Here is a 17,211-nt window from a genome sequence, read left to right on the forward strand (position 1 = left end):
ACGGTAAAATGGAGGTTGGAGTTCGCTTGACCAGTGGAGAGATTGGAGGAGAGATGGAGACCTCGGGCATCGGTTATCAGTATTCGATGATCAGAGACGACAAGACGACTCGGTCGATCGGATGGTTCTGGGGCCTCTGTCGCATAAGGTATTAACACTAACTTACTGTGGTAGACAAGACCGTGTCCGTACATATCGACAATGGTAGTATATATATCTAGGTATGTTCTTCCTCTTCCTCGCCCCCAATCCAGAATGCTGAGAATGTAAAAAACTTCCTTCTCCTGGTATCCGTAGCCAGAGTACACTCCGAACGACCGCGCGGATGCATGGCTATGCTCATTCATAGACTCATAATTCTTCGTAAATGTACAGTATTCCTGTGCACTGCTCCTGTTTACAACGTCCACCTCTTTGCGCCATGCTCTACTGAAGACTCAATTTCCTCATTAGACTTGGGAAATGATCTTCACCTTCTTCTTGCTTTCGGATATTTGACCTAACCTGGGACTCCAGTGTTTCCGAGTCTATCTGACCCAGGATTCCCTCATCGTAGAATTTGTAGAGTGTGCCCCCCTCTGTCCAGATGCGTCGCAATGTCACGACTGTCGCGAGTGCTGAATAGACCTGGTATTCCTCCTTCTCAATCTCTTTTAGTCGCTCCAGAGAGGTATAGGATTTCTCCCACTTGCATCCAGTTTGCTCTTCGTACTCGGCCAAGATTTCGTGCGGCGTGGCCGTGAATGAATGAACAACAAGAGTCGTATTCCTCGATGCGGCTGGGTTGACAAGAGCTGCAACGACAAACTTTCCAACACTAGATCCGCAGTCAGCATAACGTCCTCTCATCGATGGCCGTCCCCTCTTACTCAGTCATGGCTGTAAAACTGACGGGTCCATCCCCATCCCCTAGCAGAACTGCTCTTCTCTCCTTTACATCAAATTCGCCCAGTTCTGGCCGGGCTTTCATGGTGCCAAAGTATAAATCACTGTACGGTCCCGTCACCAAATAGGTGTGTTCCAGTCTCTTCATCGTTTTCATGTGAGCTCTTACTTTCAGCTTGAGTTGATGAGGTGGTTCTTGAGCGGATTCAGGCCAGTATTCGATGTCGGTGCCATACTCGGACGGGAAAAATCGACGCACACCGGCTTGTTCCGCCCAGGTGATCAGGTTCATCTGCTTTTCGATACCGCCACGGCCGACGCAAGAGACGATCGTATCGATGCCTATAGGTAAAATCGGATGTCAGCACCTTCCCACACGCTGTGTAATGTGTAAAACGCTCGTTGCTGTCTCCACCTTCATGCAGCGCCCTGCCTCGTGGTGTGTAACGTACCTTCGCAGGCCCTCTTGAAGGAGCGCTCACTCTCCAGGCGACCGGTGAATATTTCCACGCCCCATGCTTCTAATGCAGCAATATCCTGGATCTTCTGCATCATCGTCTTTTGACTCGTGAATATACATATTCGCCCAAACTTGTCTCTTTCGTCCACAATTGCCCGCGTGATGTACGTTCCTATCACTCCGGTAGAGCCAATGATGAGGACGTTCTGTGTTTGTTGCGCCGGGTAGGGTGGCATGGCCAAGAAGGGCAAGCCTGATGGCTTGCGTCTGCGTCGATCGGAATAGCGGCAGCCAGCCGTCCTACCGGCGGCTGCGTCCCTGAGAAGTGAGCACGCGCGATAGTATTGTGTAGCGGCCGGGTGGTTGGATAGCGCAATATAGTGCTGACGGTGGAGCTCGATCGCAGGCAGGGTGGTCTCCGGCGGGACTGCAGAAGGCACATCAAACGGATGGAGATGTGGTTGAAGTAGAAGATCGGTCTATTTGAGAAACTGAAGCTCGAAAAGGACTGTGACCGCGACCGCAACGTCGGGTTCGTGTTTCGGTGGGAACGAGCGTATTGGGGTCGGGATAGGGGCGGACCAGGCTGTCCTCGGCGATGCAGGTGGCGTTAATGAAAGGTAAACAGAAACAAAGCCTGGAAACGCCGGCAAATGGATCGTGGAGTTGGATTTTGTTGTCGAGCTTTTGTACAAGTATATCGAGAAGACGAGGCGTAATGAGTTGGCGGGGCCAAAATCAATCAATCAATCAACCAAGCGACGCGGCCACAAAAAAAGAACGCGAGGGCCAAACACCAAGACAAAAACCTCGATGTTGATATGTCACATTTGACAGCCTTGCGTCTGCTTTGCCGTCTATATTTTGGTGATCCTGTCTGAAGGATCTGAAAGAATACGAGAGTGTTACGTCTTATGTGTTCAAGGCAGAGTCGACTTTATTAAAGTAGTATGTCCGAGATGGTCGACACCGTATATTGATGATCGTCTTCACACATACGTACGCCTTGAGCGGTCCTGAACGCTGAGTTGCATTAGGTTCGGACATGGATACTTCGCATCCGTAGACGCTCTCTCCGCATTGGTTTTGATTTCTCTCTTTTCTAGGGGCTGAGAAGGCCTGGGCTGACTCTCGATGGATTCAAGGATTACAAGTACTGTCGTCGAGTGGTGCCAATAACGGTGATGGCCATTAATACTTCTTTCTTGGGTCAATTTCGCGACGACTGCTGAAAGTGTAAAGATACGACCAGAGCATAGCCCCAATATGTTTCCGAGAAAGCTCTCTTTGTCTCTCTATCGATTCAACGAATACGATCCTCGTACCGAATCCTTCCAAAGTCCATCCCATGCTGCCTTCCCCACATATATATCGAGGCTTCCCGAGAGAAAGTTCCTGTGGCTTGTTTCCCCTGCACCAGAACCCGAGTACGAGTGGCGGAATAAGCGCCTTGGCCCTATATCAACAGAGACAGTGCCTATAATGCGACATTAAGATCACGCGGTCAGAATTCAGCATGATCAGAAGGAGTTCCGACTATCGATGTCACAGCTTGTATCTCTCGAGTGTGGCAGAAAATAGCATCACCATATGCAATCGAACATACAACATCCGGTACATGCAGCTTGACGTCTTGTTGGATGCCTGACCTAGTTCGACCTAAAGGGAGCCTCAGGTTTCTACTTGAAAACAAGCAGCCTTCGTGGCCCTTGTACATTTCCCAACCCTACCCTGCGGTCTCCCCCGTGAAGATCAGATTCAGCCAGGCGCCCAGCCTGTAACCTGCTCTGGTTATTTGTGTTCTTGCAACGTCAAAATGCGCCGCGTAATAACTTCCACTCAGATCACCTTGCTCGACTGCATCCACTCCAGCACTCAGCACATCACTACAAACATACGAGTTTGCCTCGCTTGCCCAGATCAAAGCAGTCGCCTTGGTGTCGTTCAGGACCGTCCCATCCAGCCAGCTGGCCACGTCCCAGCCATAAGCACCGGCTTTGATTGACGCGGTCATATTTTTGGCGAATTCCTCTGCAGAAGCACCGTCCGCAAGCTGTTCGACAATTTCTGTGTCCCAAATGTGATGCAAGTTCGTGTCGTCACCGTCGTATGTCACATTGATATCGTTGCCCCCGACTTCGAGCGCTTCATCGTGGAGTGGCTGATGAAGGTCGCCAATGATATGAATGAGAAATTTCATCGCATCGTATTTGAGAGAATCACTCGAGTCGCTGTCGAGTAGTATCGAAGTATGATTGACAATGGCACTAATGGAGCATCCGGAATCGCCACAATCCCGGTTGTAGTCCATAGAGCACGAAGATGGAGGGTTGTCATTGGCATCGATGAAGTGAAGAGGGGCCGACCACCTGCCAGCGCTTGTGTATCGATAAGAATCAGCCCAAGTCGATACATTGGCCATATAGTCGGACTGCTTAGTGTCAAGTATTCCTTTGATGGCTGACGCTGTTGTCGAAGAAACATAGGACTGGGCAATCCAAGCAACAGTTTCGTGACCAAGTGTACCCCAGGCACTAGTCAAGGGGCTCACATAGCACAAAAGAAGGACTGCGCCGATCTTCATCTTTACGATATCTGGGCGCTCAGTTCTCATGGTCGCAGCGCCCGTGCGAAGTTATCTTATATGGCTTTGAGCTTTGTTGATGCTTGAACTCCGCTGGCGTCGATGCCGAGTGTACAGGCCTTCAGAGCAATGGCTCCCCATTGTTTCAAACTTGAATTGCTGTTCATCTTGGCGACATGAATCAACTCCCGGAGAATCAAGAGCATGAGCACGAGCATCGTGGCTGTGATACGCATTGGACAGTCGAGAAGGCTCTAATCTTCCAGCAAGTCACCAATCAGCGCCAGTATGTCCGCCAAGATCGAGGATCGTCGGACAGTCGATCCGCAAGCGACGAGGCTGAGCCAAGCAGTACACGTTCTTTTGCTAGAAAAGCAAATAAAGGTTGCACTCATTCTGCTCTGTGGCGCTTCGCAAGCAGGTTCAGTGCACTGCCAGCGAGAATGAACCCACATTGGTCCTTGCTCAAGGTGTGTTTGACAGGAATTGTAAAGCTCTCTCCGCTCCTCTTTCGGACTTCAAGTCGAATTTCGCCTTGACCATTATTCTTCAGGACATCCCAAAGACCGTTAGTGTCCACCGAATCACAAGCGTCGATGCGGTCATAGTCTTCCTTATTGGCAAAGGTCAACGGTACAACCCCTTGTTTCTTCAAGTTCGTTTCGTGGATACGAGCAAAGCTCTTCGCCAAAATAATCTTACCCCCTAGATATCTAGGTTGAAGAGCAGCATGCTCGCGCGCCGAGCCTTCACCGTAATTATCCTCTGCCACAACTAGCCAGTGTAGCCCATGCTCCTTCCACTTCTTCGCGAGCTCTGGAATGGATGACTTGGAGCCGTCAAAATCGTACGCCACATTCGTCTCACCGGTTGCCGCATTGGTTGCGCCAATTAAGGTGTTCTCCGCGATGTTTGGAAGATGTCCTTTATATTTGAGCCACGGTCCAGCGGCAGAGATTGTATCGGTGGTGCATTGACCCTTGACTTTGAACAGTACTTTCAAGTCGTTGAGCTCGCCTTCGGGGAAGGGATCGAAAGGCTCCAAGAGTGCAAGCCGATCGGACTCGGGGTCAACAGCGACCTGGACACTCGCATCAGGCTCAGCCGAGGAAGGCAAGAAAGCAGGGTTGCCGATGGCGAAGCCGGAGCCAGGTAATGGAGTACCCTTAGGTGGCTCGAACTTAAAGCTGTCGCCGGATGGCAACGTAATCTCGTCAGTAATTGGATTGAATGACGTCGACCCAGAAAAGGACATAGCTGTTACGATCTCGGGAGAGGCCAAGAAACTCATGGTGCGCGGGTTTCCGTCGTTCCGACCGGGGAAGTTGCGGTTGTAGGAGCAGATGATAGCATTGTCTTCACCTTTCTGAACACCATCGGTACGCTTCCATTGCCCAATACACGGTCCACAAGCATTTGCAAGGACGGTCCCGCCTACGCCTTCGAAGCTCTGAAGCGTCTTACTCTCTTCGAGCGTCGCGCGAACTTGTTCGCTCCCAGGTGTGATGAAGAAATCAGACCTGGGCTTCAATCCTGCGGCTTGTGCTTGCTTCACCAGATCTTCTGCGCGAGTCATGTCCTCAAAGGAGCTGTTCGTGCAACTGCCGATCAATCCAGCCGAAAATGTATCGGGCCATTTATTGGTTTTGACTGCTTCCCTGAATTTGGACAGTGGCGTAGAAAGATCTGGAGTGAATGGACCGTTGATGTGGGGTTCGAGGCCAGATAAATTTATGGTAACCACCTGGTCATATTCCGCACCAGCATCAGCACGCAGAAAGTTGTACTGCTCTGAGCCGTACGCGATTCCTTTGATGGCATCGACAAGGGCCCCTCTGCCAGTAGCCTGCAGGTAGGGGATGTGGCTCTCCGAGAAGGGGAAAATCGAGGTCGTAGCTCCAACTTCGGCTCCCATATTGCACGCTGTAGCCATACCGGTGCAACTGAGAGTGTCGACTCCTGGCCCGTGATACTCGATGATTGAGCCAGTGCCTCCACGTACAGTGAGTTGCCCTGCTAAATGAAGGATCACGTCCTTGGGTGAGGCCCACCCACTGAGCTTGCCCTCAAGGCGCACACCCAAAATTTTTGGAGCTTTGAGTTCCCAAGGAGCGTCGACGAGGGCATCGACAGCATCAGCACCGCCGACCCCAATTGCAATTGCACCCAAGCCACCAGCGTTGGGCGTGTGTGAATCAGTACCGAGCATCATGAGGCCCGGTGCAGCGTAATTCTCAAGGACTGTCTGATGTATGATGCCGGCGCCTGGAGGCCAGAATTCAATTCCGTATTTCTTTGCTGCAGATTCCAGAAAGTCGAATACCTCCTTGTTGCCAGCGATTGAATTGGGCAGGTCCGTGTCTGCGCCCTTTTCACCTACAATCATATGATCGCAATGTATACTCGCGGGAACAGCGGTAGATGGCAGGTTGCATGTCATGAATTGAAGGATAGCCATTTGGGCAGAGGCGTCCTGCATGGCCACACGGTCGGGCTTGAGCTTGAGATTTGCATTTCCCCGAATGTTCTTGCCGTTGTCGGTATTGGTCAACAGAGATTCTTCCGGGTTGTCGAGATGAGCATAGAGGATCTTCTCGGCCAGAGTCAGCTTCCGAGAGCCCAAAATCCTTCGAACATCTTCGAATCTCTTGAGGATCTTTTGGTAGGGAGGGACTGCGGCCTTTCGTCGTGGGTGAGGTTGGGACGGGGCGTGTACGGCGTAGGCACGACGAGCAGCTCTTCGTGTTATGGAGGAGGATCCGAGGTCAAGAGGGCATCTCACCCGTGCAGACGGGCTTCTCTGCAGCAGGACCGACATGACTGGACAGCTCACAGGCAAGGATGGGGCGACAGATGTGAAGACCAGCATCTGAAAAATATTCAGCTTTATGTCGGCCCATTTTTCATTGGGGCTAGCGACATCGGGGCATCATGGCGCAAAGTGGGCCGAGGTTGACAAGGCCACCACTCACGACGTATCTAATTCCCAACCAGGTGCAGGCCTCCAGGAGTCCAGTTAGGTGCCAGTCTACGGCAAGAGCATGCAGTTCATTCAGCACCTCGGGAGTTATCAGACTCATTTGCTGTGAAGCTCGTCCTCATATCGACGACTTGTCCTTGCCCATCTGCATACGTGACCTAACGACAATGACCGCCTGTCCAAGAGGCAGAAACACCCCTTCCCATAAAGCACTATTGAGGCAGCCACAAGCACAACCACCAAGTTAGGCAATCACCATGATCATACAATCATGGCCAGGCAAGACAAAACCCGTTGCGCCCTGCTCTAGAGACACCACCTCACTGGGGTTCACAAGGACTAGTCATCACCGTTTTCCTGTTCAGCTGCCGTCCTGAGCTCATAAGCCAAGTCATAACACTCTGCAAGGAGATCGTTTACAGCGCCTTGCCCTTCAGGTATATCCTTTCCAATCTGGAATTTCCCATCCACTCTCATATTGTCAATCGAGTTCAACTTCATGCTGTAGGGATACAGCTCCCGAGGATTCGACACTCCTCCAGCTTTCTTAACCTCGACCAGACATCGTCGCAAAGTGAGGAGCTGGTTGTAGATTGGTAGAAGAGCTTCCGAGACCGGCTCAGATGCAATTAGAAGCTGATAAATATACGCGTATCCTCGTCGAATCAGATAAAGTAATGTCTGTTGGATGGGTTAGCACGACCTTTTTGCTGAGAGGGAGCTCATCTTACTCTTTGTGCGTGCAGATCAGCGGGATGTCCTTCGGCATCAAAGAAGTTGCCGTCTCTCCTAGAATCGTCTATGCGATCCAGTTTCCTCTGCCACATGAACAAATCGGTCTCCCGGAGTGACCAGGCCTGGGTCATGGTCAAACGCTCAAGTTGGTTCCGGATCTCAATAAGCTTATCGTAAACGTCTTTGAACCGTTCGTCGATCTTGCCTTGACTGAAGAGGATGTTAGTAGGAAGGGAGCAATGGAAACATGTGGTGAACTATACCGCTCCTCAACCATGTCGGTGAACTTTAGGCATCTGTTGAGCAAGGGTACGACGAGGTCTTGCCCCGACGAAGTGACCCCAGTCTTATCTGGGAGCTTTCCGTCGGTCATCGTCGCCGTGACTGCGCGTAATTCACTTCGGAGGTCCTCGAGATCTTTTTGAACGTACTATCGGTCAAGTTAGCTGCGAATGGCTCGACATGAAGAGTGGTTCTCAAAATACCTTGCTTCTCGTATTCAACGCGGCAATGGCCCGTAGTATGGAAACCAATTTCTCCCACACGGGCACCATTTCAGGCGACAGTGTGGAGAGAAAATCGCTCAGCTCTTTCAGCATCGCCTTGCAGATCTCCAGGCGATATTGTATCCGCCTCAACAAATGGTCAGAGTATACGTCCTTGCCATGCTCCAACGTGGCCTGCATCTTCTGCAGTGTGTTTTCCAAGCTTGTCAAGTCCTTTTTACTGTAGAAGGCCGCCTCTTTAAGATGGTGACACAGCCGCATAATGTTTCCAGTCATTGCGTACAATGCGGGAGCTTCGTTATTTCGCCCGACTGCCATAAAGAAGAGCGAGACGAGCTGTAAACAGTCATCGAGGACTGTGTCGACTCGGTTCTGGACGAGATGTTCGGGGCCACGGACATCGTTGAGGATCGACACCTGCTCAATCACCTGCTCATAGAGGGGAAGAACATCGGAAGACTTGACATATGTGCTCTTGTCTTGTTTCAGAAGGAGGAGTTTATCTCTGACCAGTACCAATTTGTCCAATATTGGCTTCTCTTGAGGCCCGACTGGGGCATTCGTGATCGGAGAATCAGACATTGTGGGTTATGGGCATGAGAGGTAGGAGGATGAAGCGGAAGGTGACGTTGAGTGAGTGTTCGCAGCCAGCTTGCAAAGACTGAGAAGTAACGATGCGCTTCCGTATATCGAAAGGATAGAGGGGTTCGAGAAACGTAGGAACAGTTATCGGATGCTCGGTTGATCAACCAAAGAAGTGAATACTGTGACTAGAAGTGATGGCGGATTCCGCAATAATGCAGGCGCAGGCGGGTGCATTGTCGGCGACGATGAGTGCGGGAAAAGGCGCTATGCTCGTATGCTCAAGGATTTGCCCCGCCAAAAACATGTCCATCTCCCTCCAGAAACGAAACGACATTCACCGATGACGAACGCCCCCGACTTCCGAATTCATGGGCCCCGTGGGATGATCTCAAGTACTCGTACAGCTGCCCCTCGTTCAGCCTTGGTCCCAATCGTCTCGACTGCTCCATCGCCTCGCCTTCGCTTGAACTTCTCTGACAAATCTTCACGTCAGCCTTTTGCTCATTATTGCCATTGCCATTGCCCTCGCCACATTGAGCCTATTCTGGCCCGAATCGCCGCCAGATGGCTTCGGCGATGGCATAAGCCTGCTCTCACGCAATCTCGTCGTGCACTGTACATGAGCAGCACCATGCTTTGCCCTTCGCTGGTTTGTCGTACAGGCCCCTTGCTTGGTACGTTGGATACATCAGCAACGGGTCCAGCCGTGCCCTTATGATCAATGTGCTTCGAGACCACGCGCCAGTTAACATCAGCCCAGTTGAGCAAATCTGGTCGTGCAAAGGTTGTCGGGTCAAGTACCGCCAGGCGATACACCGTCGCACTCATCAGTGCCGTTCCAGCAGTGTCTCCAAAGGCATATTCGGCAGATCGAGAAAGTGGACCATCAAGGTAGTTCTTCACTAAACTCGACTCCGGGTCTCGAGCCTGACGGACAACGCATGTGAGCATAGATGTGATTATCTCGACAAGTGCGTCCTTTGCTGCATCCGCAAACTTTGCATAATCAGACCATGCAACTCCTCCGTCAGGTGGCGGTTGCCATTTCACAATCGTGGCAAGAACTCGGGTCATACCAGCTACTGCCCACGCATTGCTCGTCAGCCATACCTCGGGATCCGAACAGCATATTCCTGTCGGTAGGGTCATTGGATCTGACACAATATGGCGCCAAAGCCCGCGGCAGATGTCGCCCGTCTCCAACACAACATCTATTTTTAGCACATCGTTGTAGAGCTGACATTGATGGACAGCCTCTTTCAAGAAATGCAGGTCTTGTGTTGCTACGCCATAGTATGCAAGGAAAGGAGGAACCATATAAATGAAATCACCCCACAGCTCTGGCGGCTCATCACGGTGAGATATGGCGGAAGCAGTCACATTGAGATGGAATCTTGTTGCTCGTTGGACGAGATACTCGGCTTGTCGTCTTGCGGCCTCAAAGTATGCACTGTCATGGCCAGAGAGCAGTAATGCAGCTGTCCCAAGCGAGGCTGGATCGGAGGGCGAACCTGCACAGGTATAAGTAGACGAGTTTGCATCAGCCTTCTCCGAAGGAGACTTGGGCCCCATATTCCGTATGGAATACACATTGCCATGTGGTTGGCGCTTACCTTCTCCATCGATGAGTAGATCAGAGTGATTTGTCCATATGACGGACTTTGCGTACCGTAACGCCTCCACTTCGGCTGGATGAGAGATCTCAGGAAGACGACCGCCGGGAAAAGGCTCGAAGGCAAAGACCGTGAGGTTTGGACTCTCATATTCCAAAAGAGCCTGGGTCAGTGCACCGAATTCCCATGATCTTGAGGTAGCGTTGAATGCCTGTGCTACAACCTTTGCTGGATCAAACTCCTCTGCCCATGAAGGCCAGTCTCGCCGTGCCACAATCGCTACCAGAAAGGCCACGATGGCAATGAGGACGGCTGGCCTTGAATGTCTCATGTTGCAATATGAGACTGTTGAAAGAGACGAGCTTCATTTGCTCCGATCGCCGCGTCACAGTGTGAGTGAGATCGCACATACCTTAGCTATTAGGCTGAATCAAAGAGGAGAAGTTCGTCATTCGCATGGACTCAGCAACCATCAATTACCAACATCATAGGACTATGCCGAGCGACTCATTCGCCGTGTAGCTCTACAGACAAGGATAGATATGCCGACAAGAGTATTCCGTCACAGGTGAGGCGGGAGTCAAGGAGATCACCAACAAAAACGCTGTGGGAAATGATTCAAGCTCTTCGGGCGATCGTCCTTGAAAGCCTTGTGGTCGATCTTTCGCTTATTGACCTAGGATCTGACTGCCGGGAAGTCCGATTCAAAGATGCAGGTACCCCGTATCTTTTTGAACATACAGTAGCTACTCTGTGGCCGCCAGAAGTCGACTGTACTGACATGTGCTGAAATGTTGCCCATTTCCAAGAGCTCCGCTTGAGTACAGGCCCTCTGTTTGAACCATTAACACCCAATTGGTGACCTCATCGTAGCCTGGTAGCCCGCAATGGCACTGACAATGACACTGGCACTGCCACTTGGCCACGATCTTTGATCTTTTTGATTTCTGTCCGCCACGCAACATCCTCGCAACCCGTGGCAATTGCCCATTTTCCAGTTTGTGCCTTCCGTCGCGCATACGGACAATTTTTCATACGTCTTTTCCTTGCTTGAAGAACATTTCGTCACGGCTTCCTCAGCCTGACAACCTAAACATTGAAAGCTGCTCGATTTAGTATCGTCGTCGGCAATCCTCAAAGTGTCATCAAATATTACACAGATACATGTCGCTGCCACAAAGATTTCCAAGGCTGGCCCAGCTACCGAATCGCAAAATATGATTTCGTAAATTGATCGGTTTGATGCCTGACCATCACCCTTTGCGTCAAGGGCGACTAGCATGTCAAGGCCAACTACTCTTGATCGTGCAAAGAGCCCGTGAACCTGAAGATGGGTATCAACTCAGCTAGGCGGGAATCCTTCCGTCAGGCCGCAGTCTTGAAAGACCTGGGCATATCGTCTACCACAGACGAAGTTGGCATTGAGCGGTTGACGCTCGACCTCGACACGAATGCCAGCAACGGAGCGATATCTACCCGGGCAGAATTTGACACATCAAGTGGTCGTTGGAGAATCATTCCACGAAATGTGGCCAAACCCGGTGAGAACAAACCTTCTGACAGCATACTTGCTGAACTTCCAGCCTCGATAAATCCGGCAGGCTGCTGGATCGACCATCTCCCAAGAAATGAAAACTCGAAATGGTTCCTGAACGGAGTCGACTGGTCTGCTACCGACTATGGTCCCCTCGAATATTGGCCTATGTCGCTTTGCACTCTCGTGGGCCTTGCAATGACAGACACTGCTGCGGTAGCCATCTATTGGGGTCGTTCACTTTTGAGTTGCTTCAATCTCCAAGCTCACAAGGACTTCAACAAGAGATTTAGCTACGGCTCCGAGATCCAGGGAAGGCCTTTCAAAGAGATTTGGAAGGGACAGTGGTCGGACATGGAGGGAATTTTCAACGCAATGCAAGCTGAAGATCGGCCTCTCGACGTCAAAAATATGGCCATCTTCCCACAACAGCCCGATGGCCGTCGCGAAGAGACTTTCTGGCGAGGTTCCTTCCTACCAATTCGAGGAGGGAACGGCTACGTCGCAGGCTGGTACAACAGGGCATCCGAGGTTACGAACGAGATAGTGAGCGAAAGAAGAGCCAAGACTCTTTATGCGATTTCATCGCAGCCAGCTGACCTAGATACCACGATTTGGTCCCATGTTTTCCAAGCTCTACGAGATAACGGGCCAGATTTTCCCATGGCCTTTGCATACTCGGCAGATGACGGCGCTACATCATGCCGACTGACACTACAACAGACTTTAGGCCTGCCTCCAGGTGGTCATCATCTTGTGCCGGAAACACTGGACGTGTACGAGGCACCTACAGGATTACTGTTTTACTATCGAAGGGTCAGATCAACCCACAAACCCCTTATACTTCACAAGGCTGATGGGACTCTCCCAGAGGAACTGCTCGGTGGGTTTGACTGGCAGGGCTACCATGAAAGCCCTGTCAGCGTGGCTCTTCTGCCGATCTCCGTCAGTAGCCGACTACTCGGTGTGATAGTACTTGGCCTTAACCCCAGACGGCGCTACCGACAAGAAGATGACGCTTTCATCAACGCTCTGTGTCGACAGGCTTCAGCAGCAATTGCGTCCGCCGTTGACCGTGAAGAAGCTCAAAGGCAAGCCGAGATAATGACATTGCAGCTGGAAGAAAATGAAAGACAAATCAGAGAAATTGCGGAGCACGGACCCGTAGGAATGGTCCGCGTGACACCCTCTGGTATGTACGGATGACGATCTCGTTTCGGTGCTGACCAGTATTCAGGCAACATCATCTGGGCGAATACGCAGTACTACGGTATTTCTGGTCATCCTTCTGGAGATCGATATACCTTCTCTTTCATGGATGTTGTGCATGAGGAGGATCGAGTTTTCGCAAGGGGCTTCTGGTCCCTGTTGGTTGATGAGCACAAACCAGTGTCCCAAGAGTTTCGACTACAACAGAAATGGACACCTCCACCCACTCCTGGGGATCCCAACCCCAAAGAGGAACATTGCTGGATTATCGCAAACGCCTTTCCAGTCTTTGCGAATGGAGCCTTATCTAATATTGTGTGCTGTATCACAGACATCAGTCGCATCAAATGGACCGAAGAGATCCAAAGCCGCTTGGCAGTCGAAGCCACCGAGGCTCGAAAGCTTCAGGAAGCCTTCATCGACGTCGTCTCGCACGAGATGAGAAATCCTCTGTCCGCCATTACGCAACTCGCGGATGGTATTGCCGCTTGTCTAGAAGACTGGAGCTCAATGGACGACCATTCACTGGAGTCGGCAATTCAGCTACTCAAAGAAAACGTGGAAAACGGAAAAACGATCCTACTTTGTGCCTCGCACCAAAAGCGAGTCATTGACGACGTACTGACCTTGTCAAAACTTGATTCTCAACTTCTTTCGATTTCCCCAGACGTGGTTCAGCCTTACGCCGTCGTGGAGTCCGCGCTAAACATGTTTAAAGCCGAGTTCGACACAAATTCCATCATTGTCGAGAATGGCGCAGACGATTCTTATGCTCGTCTCAACCTGGACTGGGTTTGTTTGGATCCTGCCAGGTTGACACAGATTTTCATCAATCTCCTTACCAATGCGATCAAATTCACCAAGTTGGAACCGGAGCGGAAGATCAAGGTCCACCGACGTGCATTTATCAGCCTTCCACCTCCGCTCGAGGACATCATTTGGTTTCCGACCAAGAAAGACAGACGCGACGCAACCACTGGGTCTGAATGGGGTACAGGAGACCCAGTTTATTTGCTGTTCACTGTTACAGATACAGGAAAGGGGTTAGAGCTAGAGGAAATGACACGACTCTTCAACAGATTCCAGCAAGCCACGAAAAAAACACATATCAAGTACGGTGGATCTGGGCTTGGACTCTTCATATCTCGCGAATTGACAGAAAACATGGGTGGGCAGATCGGCGTAAAGTCCGCCCCCGGAAAGGGAACTACGTTCGCCTTTTACATTCGGGCTCGTAAAGCCGTCGCACCGAAAGATCAGACACAAACTATTCAGCCGTCCGAGCTACCTGCAAGGATACCCAGTCCAGTCGGCTCTCATGAGATGACTCAAATTACGCGGCTACCCAGCAAAGAGCACGCGATAAACACGACTCCTGCTCGCGTCCTGCTCGTGGAAGATAACATCATTAATGCGCAAGTGCTGATGAAGCAGCTGAAACGCGCAGGCTGCACAGTATATATCGCGAATCACGGCCAAGAGGCGCTAGATTTCCTCCCTCGCACAAGAGCGTGGCACGACTATGAGCCGTTGCAAGTGATGGATTCGCCGTCTGCGAGCTTGGACGTCGATATTGACTGCATCTTGATGGATGTGGAAATGCCGGTCCTTGATGGCTTGAGCTGCACACGCCAGATCCGCGTTCTTCAAGAAGAGGGCTTGTTGAAGAAGCATATCCACATCATTGCCATCACAGCCAACGCACGGTCTGAGCAGATTGCTTCAGCCCTCGAAGTTGGGGTCGACGCTGTGCTACCTAAGCCGTTTCGTGCCGTGGATGTGCTGAGGAAAATGGACGAGGTCATGAACACAGATGCGGGAAATGCTGTTGGATGATACGAACCATCTCCTCGCGACGGGCGGTTACGGGCTACGGACATCGCTTTGGAATCTCTTTGGCACGGCACCAACCGGGTGGTACTCAGCACCTTTGTAGTGAGTGGCAACGCTGCTCTCGATGCTCGTTGAGTTCCGCATGGTTACACACAGGCTCGGCCTTTGGATTCATTGATGGTGTCTTCGCGATGGATATTGGTCTCCTTTGAAAGCTTCGATGAACATGGGGAGGGCGTTAGGACATATGAAAACAAAACAAGCGGCCGATGTCCGTGGGTGACGGACTCGCAAATGCCAGACTTTACAACGTTCTTGCCTTTCTCCTGATATCAGATGGAGATGGAAAACCCGTCGTCACTGTAAAATCTTAGGACCTGAAAAAAAGGAGACTGGACTGCTAGACATAAATGGGGATGTGAGGAAGTCCTGAATAGAGAGTAGAGCCAGCTATTCTTCAGGATATTGCTTACAATCACGATATCTCGAGCTCAGCCGCGTGCTTGATGCTGGATCATATCCGACTCCAGGTTTTGGTATATATTCGGTTTTTAATGGTGACCGGATCCCGACACATCATCCTGCTCATGTCGTGCACCTGGATTCAATAACCTTACAACTGATCGTCATCATCCGGGTCTGGCATACCCGCCCAGAGGCCATTATGCGCTGCTGGAGCCACAGCACTGAACCCATGTGCTTTGACATGCTGGCCGAGCTCGAAGCCTTGCGGGTCCTGCTCGATATCTTCTGCTTCTCCTTCGTCGCCAGCTTCGTCTCCCTCCCCTTCATGATCTTCATCTTCATCTTCCGTGACACTCACATCCTCAGCCTCACTGCCCAGCTCCTCAGCAACGATATTCCGTCCCTTCATTTTCTTCCTCTCTTTTTCATATTCTTCATCTTCATCCTCGCTCTCTTCACTTCCTTCACTCTCTCCCTCCGAGCCAGGATCATAATCTTCTTCCTCTTCGTCCTCCTCATCTTCCATCTGCTGCGCCGCCTTCTCCAGCTCCGTCCTCGTATCGTCTTCGTCACCTTCTGCTTCTCCACTTGCCGCAGGCGTGCCTTTTCCATTCGCGCCCGCAGGCTTAGACTTCTGCGCCCTTCGTGACTCGGCCAGACTTGCATCCTGCAGCCCATGCCGTCTGATATACGCATCTATCCCCGGAAAATCAGCCTGATCCAGCATCGAAAACTCGACTTCCTGGTGCATATCCGGGTCCTCATCTGACCTGTGCACAATATTCAGATTAAACGTCCTCTGCAATACGCTCGTATATGAGACCGAGACAATGTCTCCAAACGCGAAAAAAGACAGTGGCTTCTTGAATCCGAAGAATATTCCGTTGGGCAAAAAGAATAGAAATCCGTCCTTAGACCCACGGAATGCTTTGACGTGGTACGCCTTGTCTCCCTTGCGATGAGATTCGGGCCTTGCGCTTGCGAACTCCTCGGCAGAAGGTAGAGTGAGAGTTACCCCAACCTTTTTCAGAACATAACCTAGCACTCTTTCGAGGGCGTCATCGGGTTCTGACGCGATGGCTGCGATGGCCTGGTTTGGGATGTGGCACGACTTCAAGGGACCGTGGTTGATAGTCCATATTATGGGTTCAGAAACCTTAGCGTCAGGCTTTGGGAGTAGGACGAAGTTGTATTGCTTTGCTGCCTTCTCAGGTACAGGGAGTCGCAGAGCGTAGGCGAACTGGTCCAGCGGCACCTCCATATCGACATCATTGCTCGCTGGGTTGCGGGTGTAGATTGCGAAAGTTGTGGATGAGGCCTCGATATCTGTACCATACTGTGCAATGCCAAGGTGTAGTTTCTTTCGCTGAGGGAGGGAGAAGGATATGTCGCGCGCTTCGAGGATGACTTCGCGAGGGGCGTTCGGCTGTATAGCAGGGATGGGCAGGGAGCCATTGGCTAGTTTGCGTTTTTTTGAGGCTGGCTCGTCACTGGGGCCATCTCTGCCGTTCACAGACTGGTGCTTCAGATGGTATTCGGCAATGTCCTCGAAAAGGTCTGCGTAGTTTGGTGTTTCTTCTGGGGCTTGTTAGAGAGTTCGTCCGATGTAAAGGGTTAGTGGAGGCATACGAATGGCATCGTACACTCGCTTTCGTAATGAGGAGTCGTGAGCAAATGCTCTGTCTATAGCCGCTCTGTTGACTGTGGGAGTACTAGACATTGTGTAGTGCGCACAGGCGATGATGTTGCAAGATCGAACTGGACGATGATGTTTGGGGTTGAGATGTCGGAAACGCAAAATGATGCAATAATGGATGAAATT

General features: G+C 51.2%; 7 protein-coding genes across 8 annotated transcripts; 1 reads left to right on the forward strand and 6 right to left on the reverse strand.

The window, feature by feature from the left end:
* Positions 1-131: 131 nt before the first annotated feature.
* Positions 132-2,123, reverse strand: PV05_08426 (uncharacterized protein). Its single transcript, XM_013457937.1, has 3 exons — positions 1,338-2,123; positions 870-1,227; positions 132-817 (listed from the first exon to the last, which is right to left on the reverse strand). Exons 1-3 carry the CDS (start codon positions 1,579-1,581, stop codon positions 427-429), a joined length of 993 nt encoding a protein of 330 aa, XP_013313391.1. The 5' UTR covers positions 1,582-2,123; the 3' UTR covers positions 132-426.
* Positions 2,124-3,071: 948 nt separating this feature from the next.
* On the reverse strand, positions 3,072-3,959 carry PV05_08427 (uncharacterized protein; the record flags this gene model as incomplete). Its single annotated transcript, XM_013457938.1, has 1 exon — positions 3,072-3,959. The coding sequence occupies one exon, from the start codon at positions 3,957-3,959 to the stop codon at positions 3,072-3,074; it is 888 nt and encodes a 295-aa protein (XP_013313392.1).
* Positions 3,960-4,320: 361 nt separating this feature from the next.
* Positions 4,321-6,747, reverse strand: PV05_08428 (aconitate hydratase, mitochondrial; the record flags this gene model as incomplete). The annotated part of the gene is made up of 1 exon (XM_013457939.1): positions 4,321-6,747. The coding sequence occupies one exon, from the start codon at positions 6,745-6,747 to the stop codon at positions 4,321-4,323; it is 2,427 nt and encodes an 808-aa protein (XP_013313393.1).
* Positions 6,748-6,909: 162 nt separating this feature from the next.
* On the reverse strand, positions 6,910-9,064 carry PV05_08429 (uncharacterized protein). Its single transcript, XM_013457940.1, has 4 exons — positions 8,130-9,064; positions 7,908-8,074; positions 7,641-7,854; positions 6,910-7,590 (listed from the first exon to the last, which is right to left on the reverse strand). The coding sequence occupies exons 1-4, from the start codon at positions 8,730-8,732 to the stop codon at positions 7,249-7,251; spliced, it is 1,326 nt and encodes a 441-aa protein (XP_013313394.1). The 5' UTR covers positions 8,733-9,064; the 3' UTR covers positions 6,910-7,248.
* Positions 9,065-9,239: 175 nt separating this feature from the next.
* Positions 9,240-10,679, reverse strand: PV05_08430 (uncharacterized protein; the record flags this gene model as incomplete). Its single annotated transcript, XM_013457941.1, has 2 exons — positions 9,240-10,246; positions 10,349-10,679. 2 exons carry the CDS (start codon positions 10,677-10,679, stop codon positions 9,240-9,242), a joined length of 1,338 nt encoding a protein of 445 aa, XP_013313395.1.
* A 627-nt stretch (positions 10,680-11,306) lies between these two features.
* PV05_08431 lies at positions 11,307-15,404 on the forward strand. Of its 2 annotated transcripts, XM_013457942.1 has the most exons (3): positions 11,307-12,698; positions 12,754-13,074; positions 13,120-15,404. In XM_013457942.1, the coding sequence occupies exons 1-3, from the start codon at positions 12,584-12,586 to the stop codon at positions 14,925-14,927; spliced, it is 2,244 nt and encodes a 747-aa protein (XP_013313396.1). In that variant the 5' UTR covers positions 11,307-12,583; the 3' UTR covers positions 14,928-15,404. The 2 variants fall into 2 exon arrangements, with proteins under 2 accessions (XP_013313396.1, XP_013313397.1); XM_013457943.1 differs by having other exon boundaries at positions 11,307-13,074.
* Positions 15,346-17,153, reverse strand: PV05_08432 (uncharacterized protein). The gene is made up of 2 exons (XM_013457944.1): positions 17,019-17,153; positions 15,346-16,967 (listed from the first exon to the last, which is right to left on the reverse strand). Exons 1-2 carry the CDS (start codon positions 17,107-17,109, stop codon positions 15,538-15,540), a joined length of 1,521 nt encoding a protein of 506 aa, XP_013313398.1. The 5' UTR covers positions 17,110-17,153; the 3' UTR covers positions 15,346-15,537.
* Between the last annotated feature and the right edge of the window lie 58 nt (positions 17,154-17,211).

This window comes from Exophiala xenobiotica, assembly GCF_000835505.1.
Source record: "Exophiala xenobiotica strain CBS 118157 unplaced genomic scaffold supercont1.5, whole genome shotgun sequence".
NCBI classification, from domain to species: domain Eukaryota; kingdom Fungi; phylum Ascomycota; class Eurotiomycetes; order Chaetothyriales; family Herpotrichiellaceae; genus Exophiala; species Exophiala xenobiotica.